Genomic DNA, 13037 nt, shown 5'->3' on the forward strand with positions numbered 1-13037 from the left:
AACCCTGCACTACTGTATCAACTAAGTTTATGGAATATTCTGAATCCTCTGTTGTCAGTTCAACAGTCTTCACATCATTTCCAGCAGGAGTAGGTTCCACCTCCATGAACCACTTTCTTCGCTCATCAGTAATAAGCAACTCCTCATTCACTCAAGTTTTATCACGAGGTTGCATTAATTCAGTCACATCTTCAGGCTCTACTTCTAATGCTCGTTCTTTTGCAATTTCTATCACATCTGCCGTTAATTCTTCCACTGAAGTCTTAAACCCCTCAAACTCATCCATGAGGGTTGGAATCAACTTCTTCCAAGCTCCTGTTAATGTTGACATTTTGACCTCCTCCTATGAATTACAAATATTCTTAATGGCATCTAGAATAGTGAATTAATTCTAGAAAGTTTCAGTTTACATTGCCCAAATCAATCAAAGAAATCATTATCTATGGTATCTATAGCTTCATAAAATGTAACTCTTAAGAAATAAGGCTTGAAAGTTGAAATGACTCCTTGATCCATGGGCTGCAGAATGGGTGTTGTATTAGCAGGCATGAAAACAACCTTAGTTTTGTTGTCTATCTCCATCAGAGATCTTAGGTGACCAGGTACATTGTCAGTGAGCAGTAATATTTGGAAAGGATTTTTTTTTCCCCCCTGAGCAGTAGATCTCCATAGACCTTAAAATATTCAGGAATCCATTTTGAAAACAGATATGCTGTCATCCAGGCTTTGTTGTTCCATTTGTAGAGCAGAGGTAGAATAGATTTGGCATAATCCTTAAAGATCATACAATTTTCAGAGTGGTAAATGAACACTGGCTTCAACTTCAAGTCACCAGCTGCATTAGCCCCTAGCAGGAGAGTCAGCCTGACCTTTGAAGTTTTGAAGTCAGACATTGACTTGTCCTCGCTAGTTATGAAATTCCTAGATGGCATCTTCTTCCAATAAAGGGCTGTTTCATCTACATTGAAAATCTGCTGCTTAGTGTGGCCACCTTCATGGATAATTTTAGCTAGATCTCCTGGATAACTTGCTGCAGTTTCTACATCAGCACTTGCTGCTTCACCTTGCACTCTGATGTTAGAGAGACAGCTTCTTTCCTTAAACCCCATGAACCAGCCTCTACTAGCTTCAAACTTTTCTTCTGCAGCAGCTTCTCCTCTCTCAGCCTTCATAGTATTGAAGGGAGTTAGAGCTTTGCTCTGGATCTGTCTTTGGCTTAAGGGAATGTTGTGGCTGGTTTGATCTTTTATCTAGACCACTAAAACTTTATCCACATCAGCAATGAGGCTGTTTCACTTTCTTATCATCTATGTGTTCACTGGAGTAGCACTTTTAATTTCTGTCAAGAACTTTTCCTTTGCATTCACAATTTGGCTAACCGGCCTAAGAGGCCTATCTTTCAGAAATTCTTGGCTTCCCATATGCCTTCCTCACTAAACTTAATCATTTCTAGTCACAAGAGAAACTTGTGACTCTTACTTTCACTTGAACGCTTAAAGGCCATTGGAGGGTTATTCATTGACCTAACTTCAATGTTGTTATGTCTCAGGGAATTGGGAGGTCAGAGAGCTGGGGGAATGGCCAGTGGATGGAGCAGTCAGAACACACACAATGCTTATTGATTAAATTTGCTATCTTGTATGGGCACAGTGTGTGGTGCCCCCAGTTACAATAACTTCAAAGATTACTGATAACAGATCACCATAACAAATATAATAATAATGAAAATGTTTGAAATATTACTAGACTTACGAAAACATAGAGCACAGGGGCACAAAGCGAGTATATGCTATTGGAAAAATAGAGCTGGTAGAGTTGCTTGACGCCGGGTTGACAGAAACCTTTAATTTGTAAACAGTGCAACATCTGTGAAGCACAGTAAAGGAGGTATGCCTGTATTTAACAGGATTAACATTCAGGACAGTTTGTAAAGGCTTAATCTTATCTTGAATCTTGTGGGAACAATACTGTGACTTTGATTTTGTTTTGCTTTGTTCTGTTGTCATCATTATCATATTATTTGTTGACTGGTGTCTTGTACTGTTAAGAATATTTCCTGGATCCTGTCATTTAATTCTTTTTATTTTTTATTTGAAGTACAGTCAGTTACAATGTGTCAATTTCTGGTGTACAGCACAATGTCCCAGTCATGCATATATATACATATATTTGTTTTCATATTCTTTTTCATTAAATGTTATTATAAGGTATTGAATATAGTTCCCTGTGCTATACAGAAGAAACTTGTTTTTTCTTAAATCTATTTTTATATATAGTGGCTAACATTTGCAAATCTTGAATGCCCAAATTTATCCCTTCCCACTCCCTCATTTAATTCTTATAGCAACCCTTTGAGGTAGGTGGTACTGCAGTCTATACTTTAAAGATGTGGAAATGAGGTTTAGAAAGGTTAAATAATTTGTGTAAGGTAATCTGGCTAGTAAGGAAATGGAGCCAGGATTTGAAGTTTTCTCTAGATCAAAGGCTATCCAAAGGGCTTCTCTAAGTTGTTTGATTTTTAACCCTAGTACTCCATGGTAGAAGCCAAGGAATAGACTGAGTGTGAGAATGCAAATCATTGAAGAAAAGAAGGACAGAGCAGCTGTTGAGTTTATTTACTTCTTTGTCAGTAATCGCAATGACTAGCAGTGTTTTTTCTCCTTACTCCTGGAAATCTCCTTGACTGCTAGCAGGGACATCTGACACAGTCACACATTTTGAGATACAGGTAGAAGCTCCTAGATTAAATATTCTCTGAGGTTTCTTATTTCAAAACACTTTATTATTTTCAGATGGTTATAATTTTGATGTAGTCTCTGGGAATCTAGGATTTAAAATATTAACAGCATGACAAGAAAATATAAACTCTCTGGATACATTGGGTTCCTAAAGTTTATGACTTTTAATTTAGATTTCATGTGTATAACTTATTTGATTTGAAAAGATTGTTTGCTCTGTCTGATACAAACTGCCATTCCCACAAGGAAAAACAAGATGTAAAATTTCTAAGACATAACATGGTTTACTAATTTTTCTAAAATTGCATCATCCAAATGAGGTTTTCTTTATTTCGTATACAAATTTTTCATTTTGAAGTTAGTGAATTCTTTTTCTCATTAAAAGTTGTTTTAGGAAACTCAGGAAATAAAGTGTTATTTTCTTTTTAAAATAATTTTTAATTGAAATACAAACAACTGTGGTTTTTATAGTGCTGTGGAACAATTCCCCAATTAAAGAAGGTTTTTTCTTTGTGAAAAGTGTTATTCATATTCATGTTATTTATATTTATAAATGAACTGTAAAGAGAAAATTTTATACTGTTGTGATTAGCATTATTTCATTATGGATACTTCTAAAGCACTGTTCAACTTTATTCCTGTTGCTTAAATTGCCTACTTGATCCAACACAAAAGATTTCTTACTATACTTACTCATCAAAGAGAGTATATTTTTATTGAAAGAGATATGTACGTTGTTTAGATAATGTACATTGCTTGGGAAACTTTTAAATACGTTTTCAGATACCTTTAATTTTTTACACTTTAAAGTATAGAAATACTGTTTTCTGGCCACTGTTCTGGGGTTGGGCATACAAAAATAAATAAAATAATGGTTCTTGCAATTGAGAAACTTGCAGTTGGGTGAAAGAGTCATATGTATAGGCAGATACCTATAGTAAAGTTTTAAGAACTATTGCTGAAGTTTATCCAGATTGCTAAGGGAGCACACATGGGAGAATGATTAATTTACCCTTTGGAGGAAAGGAAAGGTAAAAGAACACTCTGTTGTTTCCTTTATAAAATCAAGCAAGATCTTTCAGGTATTGACTGATGATTCTAGTATTTTACTGCTTGAAATTAGACATGCTTCCTTCTGGGATTTTCTTTTTCTTTTGCATAAATCTTTTGTTTGCAGTGCATTACCTTTTGGTTCTAACAATTAATTTTAGAAAAATTGGTGGGTGATTGATTCTGTAAGAAAGATGAATGCAAATGTCAGGATTTGAATTTATGAAGATTCTTTTGTCCTTAGTCATGGAGCACCAGGATGTGATTACCTAATTTCTACAAGGGAACTTCAGGTGTTTGTTTGTTTGTTTGTTTTAAAGCTTCAGAGAGAGAGGTCACCATCATCTGAGCTGGGCTTTGAAAGATAAAGAAAAATAGAATTTTTCCAATTAGGGAAAAGGCATTCTAGGAAGAGGGAAAGTCTGATGATAGGTGACTCAAAGAGAGAGTTAGAAATTGAGGATGACTCAAGAGTATTCTAGTATGGGGGATAGGGTAAATGGTGACACTGTTAACTATGGAGGGAATATAGAAGTATAATTTGGGGCTAGAATATGCTCTCTGTTTTGGGCATGTTAATTTGGGGAGTCTTTGAGAATTTCCTTAATTGATTTGTTTTTCTTCTTTCCACTAAAATTTATTAATCACTTATGTGCCCATGTGTCAAGAACACAGGCATAAGAAATAATCTGTTCTCAAAACGCTTATACTCTTGGAAAGAGAGACAATTCAATAATTATAATACGTACTTGAAACTGCTGTCATGGAAACAATCACAGGTTGTGATGGGGAGCTTGGGAGTTTTGATCTGACTGAAGAGGGAATACGGAGGAGAGGGGAGGAGTGACAAGAAAGGATTCCTGTGAGGTTGCCTCATGGGATTCAAGTGTTTTTTGAAAGTATGAGTTAACAGATGGTGGGAAGGTGGAAATAGAGGGAAACATTTCAAGCAGGAATATTTGCTCATACGATGCCTTGGGAGTGTGAGGAAATAACCCGTGTCTAGAGCTCTGCTTGTGGTTGAGTTTAACGAATAAGAACTATTAAGTGGGGATTGGTAGGGTCCTGCAGAGCATGTGTGTCGTGATTTTTATGTTGAAGACAGTCATGGTGGTAGTGTTGGGAAGCTAGTAAAGGATTTTAAGTAAGGGAATGACTTGACTGGATGAGATGCCCAGCAACTAGTTAGAATTATGTGCTAGAATCTCAGAAAACGCAGTCGGGGTTAGAGTGTAAATTTAACCAGGGTCCCAGTAATGGATAAAAAGTGCTTCCTGCTTAGTTCTGGAGGCAGACAGGTAAATAAAAATGATGTGACAGCATGCTAAGTGCTGTAGTAGGAGGTACTATGGATTGAGTATGGGGAGGAGGAAGTGGTTTGGGATTATGCATTTAAGAGTCATAGGTATATGGGTGGTATTTGCAACTGAGAATACTGATGAGATTTTCTAAGGAAATAATTTAAAGACAGAGATGAAAGAATTGAAGGTAGAATTCCAGAAAAAAAGCAACCTTCATAGAATAATGGTTAGAGAAGAATTATCTAAAGCTATAATTTTAGCACTATGGATTACAACTTAGTAGGTTACAAAACCAGTAATAGTGGGTGGGAAATTAATATGGTTGGTTATAGACATAATTTTAAAAACATAGATTAGGAAAGAATAGAAAAATATCAGGGTATACATAGTAAAGGTAATTACTGTTTTGTGAGATTTTGCTCAGATGTGTGTTTGTGCATGTGTGTATTGAGTACAGTGTAAAGTGCATTTCTTACGAATTGTAATCACCAACTTTTGAAAACCAATAAAAGAGACTCTGAAAGAGCAGTTGGAAGAATTAAATCACTTTTATTCTTCACTACTCTGATGACAAGGAAAAGAAATGGACCCAGTGAAAGTGCAGTGGGAAGATTTTCTCTTTATGGTGCAGGTGGTCTTTCTCTAGGCTACCTTTGCTGTATCAGTTACATAGGAAGGAAAATAGAAAGAAATAAGGGAAAAGGACTTGCAAACGCTGAAATCAAAGACAGAGAGGGAGAGGAAGAGAGAGAGAGAGAGAGAATATGAATGAGAAATATGGATGAGAGAGAATAAACCCCATTGGAAGGCTAACTCTTAGCCTAACCCAACTATGTGATGGCTAAAACTCATTTCCCTTGCACCATGGCCCAACAAAACCCCATGGATTTATCCTGCCATATCAACTCTGTTCCATATTAGGGATGAAGCCAGGGAGAAACCTGGGAAGATACAAAACTACCTCTAATTAAAATTGTGATTTTGTAATATCAGTAATAGAAGTTTGAGAGTTTAAGTATGGGTCAAGAACTTTAAATGCATGATCTTACCAAGTAAGTTAATATTTGTAAAGCCTTAGAGCAATGTCTTGCACATAGTAAGCACTCGGTAAGTATTAGCTATTATTATTCAATTACTAATTAGGGAATAGTTACTAAATATCACCATTTTACTAGTAAGGAGATTGAAGCATAATAAATAAAGTTAAGTAACTTGCTCAAGATCACATAACTAGAAAGAAATGGAATGGTTTTTGAGTTGAAGGTGAGAGACTGATTAGTACAGGTATATGATGAATTATATGATGATTGGTGCTTGAAATACGGAAAAGATGGACCGTAAGTAAAAGACATTATGAAGGAAAAAGTCCCTTTAGCTGGATGACTGGTTGGATTTGAAGTAAAAAGATAAGTAAGATTTTAAGTTGGTTGACTGGGAAAGTGGTAAATAGGATGTAAGAGAATGAGAAAGAAAACTTTTTTTGGTAGGAAATGATGACAAATTCCATTTAATCATGGTGAATTTTATAGTAGTCAAGTGAAGTGATGAGCAGTGACTCCAAAACTAAACTTAGAGATACTCAGGCATTATCACATAAAGTTGCTGGTAAAAGCTGTAGGAGTGTTTGAGATCTCCAAGGATGACAGATATTTCTTGGCCACAAAAAATCTGGAGATTGAAAGTAAGGTCATGATAATAGCCCCCACACAAAATTTCTACAGCCTCGCCCACATTTGCTTTGTAGAAAATCCACAAGTAGTTCCAGAAATCTTTAAAAAAGAGTATGTCACCACTGCTGTTGGCTGGCATCCACTGCTTTGCTGGGTCCCTCCTGGGTTGCCGTGGCTATGTCTCCTCTTGCTGCCACCACCTGCAAAAGCGAAGAGCTATACTTATGGTTTGGTACTTTTCCCACCACCACAGAAATTGCTGTTTCCCCTCATGACCTTCTCAGAGGCCTTGGGGAGTCACTGGTGAAAATATTCTCCTAGATTTTCTTACTCTTTTGTCCCTCACTTCCACCTCAGGTATGTTGACTTCATAGTTTCCCGATCAATTTTTTTTTTTTTTTCTGCCTAGATGCTTTCTGACCTTCAGATGAATTCTTACCCAAAATGTTTCTTAGTTCCTGCCCCATCCATCCTCAGCATACCTAGACTTGTCTGAATCCTAGGGTGAAGGCTTCTTATTAAGCTTAAACTGGGACCAGGACCCTTGATGCATGCTCTTCAGAGAAAAGAGAGGTCAAAGTAGGAAATTCCCATGTTTTCCAAGATTGTCCCATCACTGTTTCTTCTGGTCCCTTCACTTCTTCATATGGTTACTTTACTGGTTGATTTGAGATTATTTCTGTTTTTCCCCAGATGGAACAATGCTGTGTATTACTGTGGAGTTAGAGCTTGTCTGAATATTCTGTTGGGAGGTTTGATTGACTTCGCCTCTTAATTCTTCTTAAAGCTTTCCAGATCTCTTTATTGGAGTTTAGTAAAGATTTGAATATCTAACACATTTTCCTTTCAAATAAGTATTGGTATTATCTTTTTTTTTCCTGGTTCACCTGTGAAGAATCGCAGTGAGCCTTTTTGAAAATTCATCATTTGCAGTTATTTTAGAACAGCAATTTATTGAAAGCTACTATATTAAAAATGTTTTATTGCACTGCGCTATAGCTATGAAGTGCAGGGAACCATGAAGATTGAAAAAATACAAATGATAAATGTGTCTCTTTCTTCTTATTTTTTAGCCATCTTTAAATCCTGGGGGGAGCCAGTCATCTGATGTGGTACTTTTGAACCACTGGAAAGTGAGGAACTTTGAAGTACAACGTGGTGACATTGTGTCATTAGTGTAAGTAAATCAGAAGTTACAATACTTGTATAATAGATTATTTATAAAAATCTGAGTTAACTAGTAATTTAATGTTTATACCATATTGTCAATTATTAAATTAATAGGTCCATTTAAAATGTAATGCATTTAAAAATCAATTTTAAAATGTGACAGTGCTATTAAAAAGGATTTTTTTATACTTAAAATATGTCAGTTGATTGACATACTTGAATTTGGCAAAATGTGGTTAATGAAATGTTGACTAGAAATTATTGTACTGATGATCTAGAGTACATGTATTTGGTATTTGGGTTATTTTGAAATTTTGCATCTTGGAAGCCACTATCATATTACTCTCATGGTTAATGAGCTTGTGTAGCTACAAAATATTTCCAGAAGATGATAATTGTGACATGAAATTCAGTGACAATTGTTTTTTATGAGTAATTTAACTGAAAAGAAGGAAGTTTGGAAGACTAGTAGACTGGAGGCTTGTGTTTGGGGCCAAAAGGTGGCACTGTTTCTCTGTTAAAGTATTATGACTGGTCAGGAACAAAAATTTCATTCTAATCTTAATATAGAAAAGGAACGTCAAAGTGTACATAATTGACAAAATGAAATAATACATAGTCCAAGTAAATGCTTCAGTGGTTTAGATTTGAGATTTGTTTGTTTATTTTAAAAGTAGATTCACACTGAGAAGACTGCAACAGAACTTGCCTAATTTCTACTATTTATAAAAATGTTCTAAAATGATTTCCTGTTATGCTGGTTAGTGCATTGGGGTAGCAATTAATGTAGCAGTACTATCATTTGTTTTAATAGTAAAATCCTACTGTTTGGTGAAGACTTCCAACTTATATTTCTGATTCTTGAGTTGAAATGATTCTTTCTTGTTGGGAGATAATTTATAATCATTTGGTAAAAGCAAAATGTTATCTACTTGCTCATACTTACCTTTGGCTAGTGCTTTGTGGAAATAGGTATTTTCTAAATGTGTCTCTGTCAAGCCTGTTCTACCAAGATTTATTTGAAAACGTATTAACTAAATCTGGTTAGTAACTAATGAAATAAATAAAATTGAGTGGAGTTTTGTTTGGCAGAGCCCCAAGGATGAGGATTAAATGCTTCTCATGTTCTTAAGTGCTTTCTTTAATATTAACCTACTCTCTGGAGTATACTTTTACTTTGTCATTCAGGCTACTGTTTCTGCAACCTCTTTAACAACCTTTCCATGCTGGGTTAGCCTGTTGTGCACTCATTATTCTTTTGCCTTTGGTTTGACAAGGTTGCATCCTCACTTAGTCGGTGATGGAGAGGATACTCACCCAAGTGAAAGAGGTCACACTGTAAGCAGACAATTGTGCAGTGTTTTTTTTTCCCCATGAGAAACATGCTGACTATCTGTAACCAAGTGAATTTGAATAGGTAATTGGAAAAAAAAAGGCTCCTTGAAATTCAGGGTTGTACAGGTCCATTAAAAGTACCCTAGCATATCACAGACTATGTAAAAAAGAGAACGCTATTCTTTTCTGTAAATATTTAAATGATTGGTATTTATTATATAAATTAATTTCAAAAACAGTATATTCAAATTGAGGTTGATAAATTATGGCTACTTCGGCTGATCTGTATTTTTAATGAGTTAATTATGTGCTATATCTCTGTCATGTACAAATAACAGATTTTGTTTCATAATGCTTGTTGCTAGCAGGAGCTATTTACATATAAGAATGCTTAGTGATTGGTATCATATAACAACAAATAATCATTAAGCAGTAATTGTTGCTTTCTGTCGAGGAACAAAAAGTCATACTAAAATCGTCTTTAGCATGATGTAATACAGTGAAAGACACTGTTTAAAGTTTTTAATTTTATGAGCAAAAATGCTTTCTAGACACATGTCCTTACATTAGAATATCCTATCTATGTAAGAAATGTGTGACTAATACAGAAATGCATGACTAAATTTTGAATTTATGGCTAAATATAAAATATATGATACAAATTGTTGTGATTAATACACTTCATTGATACATAAGTAATCTTTGGAAAGAAGGTAGTATGACAGTTTATATTTTAAATTATCCTGGGACAGTGTTTTATGTATTCAGAGTATGTGGAAGTGCAGCATTTCTACTATAATATTATCTATGCATTTCTGGAAAACTTTGTTGCAAATTCATACTTAAATTACTGGGCTTATGCATCTTTGTAATCAGAGCACTAATGAAAAGAATAACACTTCCAATAAAAATTATAGCACCATTTAAAAGATATATGAACTTTCTAATAAATAAACACTGCAGTAAATGTTGGGTTTTACTTAAGAAAGATGAAGGTAGCTTGATGGAAGGTGATCTAAGGAAGGGTTGAGGTTGTCTGTGTTTGTAAGGGCAAGTGGCATTATCATCAGAGGTTACAAGTAGAGAAGAGATTACAAGCTTTGTAAAAATGTACTGATCCCAGAGATGTACGCTTGGCTCATTGTTTTGTGTTACTTTGTTTTATTTACTTATTTATAACTTTACTATTTTTTGAATAAAGATCCAGGTTAACCTTGCAACAGGCACTTCTAAGAGAAAGGTTGAATGTTTAATACTGATTCCTTCCTAGCTTGCTGCCATTAGTGTACTTAGCCTTCAGTTGCTCTTATTAATGAAGTAAACCATTAATGATCTGGGAAGAAAATCAGATGTGAACCAATGCAGCTTCTGCTTTATACTGAAATTGTTTCTCTATTTAGCAGTTGCGTATGAACTAATTTGTGTTGCAAGAACACAAGATGTAGCAGAGCAGATTGTCTCTTCTACTGCAAGAAATTTCGCTCAGAGCCTAGTGACCAAGGCCATTTCCTAAAGCAAAGAAGATTTGGGTGGGGGAGGGGTGTATATTGGAATACACTTCTTTGCATCTCTTCCTTATCTTTTCCTGTCACTTTCTGTAAAAGGTTGGTGGTATCAGTGGAGCTATCGGTTAAGCACATTATTCAGTAATGTTGTGACAAAGGTATATTTATTTAATAGCATTACTGGTCACACAAAACATTATTTGGTGTCATCAAGTCCTCAATATTACTGAGTGTATCTGCAAACTAATAATGGTGATTAAGGTAGATTGTCCATACTTTGGAATTGACCTTTCATTAGCCTGTGTGATGGCCTTATTACCATAGACTTAACATAAGTAGCACTATTTTCTCCTGATACAGCAATAAACAGTTCCATTGGGACAGAAGTTTCTTCATAATAAAGTTTCAAATAATCACATGTAAAAGTGTTTTAACTTTTGGTTTTGAAATATTATTAGACTTAAAGACAAGTTGTAAAAATAGTATAGAGAGTTCCCATATATCACCTAATATTTTTTTCCAGCTTTATTAAGGTAAAATAGACAAAATGGTTAGTTTTTTTTCTCCTTTTTCAGAAAAATTGTAAGATGTTTTAAGTGTACACTGGGATGAATTGATATATGTATGCATTCTGAAAAAAAATTCCCCTCCTCAAATTAATTAACACGACCATGACCTATTTACCTTTTGTGTGTGTGAACATTTAAGTCCTACTACTCTCTTAGCCAATTTCAATTATATAATACAGTGTTATTAACTATCACCACCACATTATGCATTAGCTCCTCAGACCTTATTCATCTTATAACCCCCTAATATTAAAATTGTATACAACCGTAGTACAATTATGGAGATCTGGAAACTGACATTGATACAATACTGTTAACTAATCTACAGACCTTATTTGAATTTCATCTTTTCCCACCAATGTCCTCTTTCTAGACCAGGATCCTACCTAGGATCCTATGTTTCAGTTTTAATTTTCATGTCTCTCTAGACTCTTCTAATCTTTGATAGTTCTTCGGTCATTCTTTGTCTCTTTTGACCTTGACACTTTTGAAGCATTCTGGCCAGTTATTTTGCAGAATAGTCCTTTTTAGTGTTTGAGGGTCAGTCTTTCTCCAAATGGGGAAGCATTGCTGTTGCTGGTAGTTGCTGGGGAAGCTGTGGCAGTGGTAACAGTTGGGGAGGTGGATGAGACAGGGACGAGGAGAAGGAAATTTTCAGGCACAGGTCTTTTTAACTTTTCGGGACCACATATTTGGGTCATGACTAAGAGCTTCCATGGCTTCTAGAAGTCCACACAGTCAACTTTATAGATGCCAGGAAGCAAGGAGGGAGAGCTGTATGAGGGAAAAGGCTATAGTTTACAGTAGGGATAGAAGGGAAGGAATTAAGGCTAGGTCACAGATTATACTATATTGAGTCAGCATTCAGTTCTTGAGCAGGTTAGGGTGAGGGAATTCTCATTTAACCAGCACCCCTGCATGTCAGGCATTGCGCTAAGTGCTTTGTGTATGTCATTTTAATTCTCATAACTATATCTGGAGATTGGTATTATTTTATTTTTGTGGGAGGTAGACATTTTATTTATTTTTCCATTTATTTTTTATTGAGGTAACATTGGTTTATAATATTATATAAGTTTCATAGGTACAACATTATATTTCTACTTCTGTATACACTAAGTCTTGTGGAGATAGTTATTTTTAACGTGATGAAACTGAAATTTATCAAGGAAGTGGCAAGTAAGTGGCAGAGCCAGAATCTGAATCTAGGTCCATTTGACTACAAACATCTATTGTCTGATACAGTAGATGTATTGAGCACTTGAAATGTGGCTACTGCCGCTTGTTAAATTGATAATATTTTGGATATATTCAGTCAAATAAAATATACTATTAAAATTAATTTCACCTATTTATTTTTCCTTTTTTAATGTGGATAGTAGAAAATTTGAAATAACCTCTGTGACACATACTACACTTCAATTGGACAAATGCTGTGTATAAACCTTTTTGCATTGTAAACCGCTGCTTTCCTGGAGCGTGTCTCCTGTGAACTAAGATGAGATCTTAAAGTCTGAGGTGGAAAAACACTAGCGTGGTTGGTATGATGCAAAACACTGTGTTGGTGGGAGTGTTGGGGTGACCAGGTCCAAAGATAAAGAGAAAAAGACATGCAAATCTACAAAGAGAAAAAGAAGTAACCACAATAGTTTTTTTTTGTGTGTGTGTGTGTAGCATGGATTCTCTTTAATTAACTGAT

At 35.1% G+C, this 13037-nt stretch overlaps 1 protein-coding gene across 12 annotated transcripts in view; it reads left to right on the plus strand.

The window, feature by feature from the left end:
- Positions 1–13037, plus strand: part of IMMP2L (inner mitochondrial membrane peptidase subunit 2) — a 1220903-nt gene that overhangs the window by 53013 nt on the left and 1154853 nt on the right. For all 12 annotated transcript variants that reach the window (XM_032483681.1, XM_032483675.1, XM_032483685.1 and 9 more), the window contains one exon: positions 7833–7936. In XM_032483681.1, the coding sequence (XP_032339572.1) occupies positions 7833–7936 (104 nt within the window). The remainder of the gene's footprint in view (positions 1–7832; positions 7937–13037) is intronic.

Source organism: Camelus ferus, chromosome 7, assembly GCF_009834535.1.
Source record: "Camelus ferus isolate YT-003-E chromosome 7, BCGSAC_Cfer_1.0, whole genome shotgun sequence".
Taxonomy (NCBI): Eukaryota; Metazoa; Chordata; class Mammalia; order Artiodactyla; family Camelidae; genus Camelus; species Camelus ferus.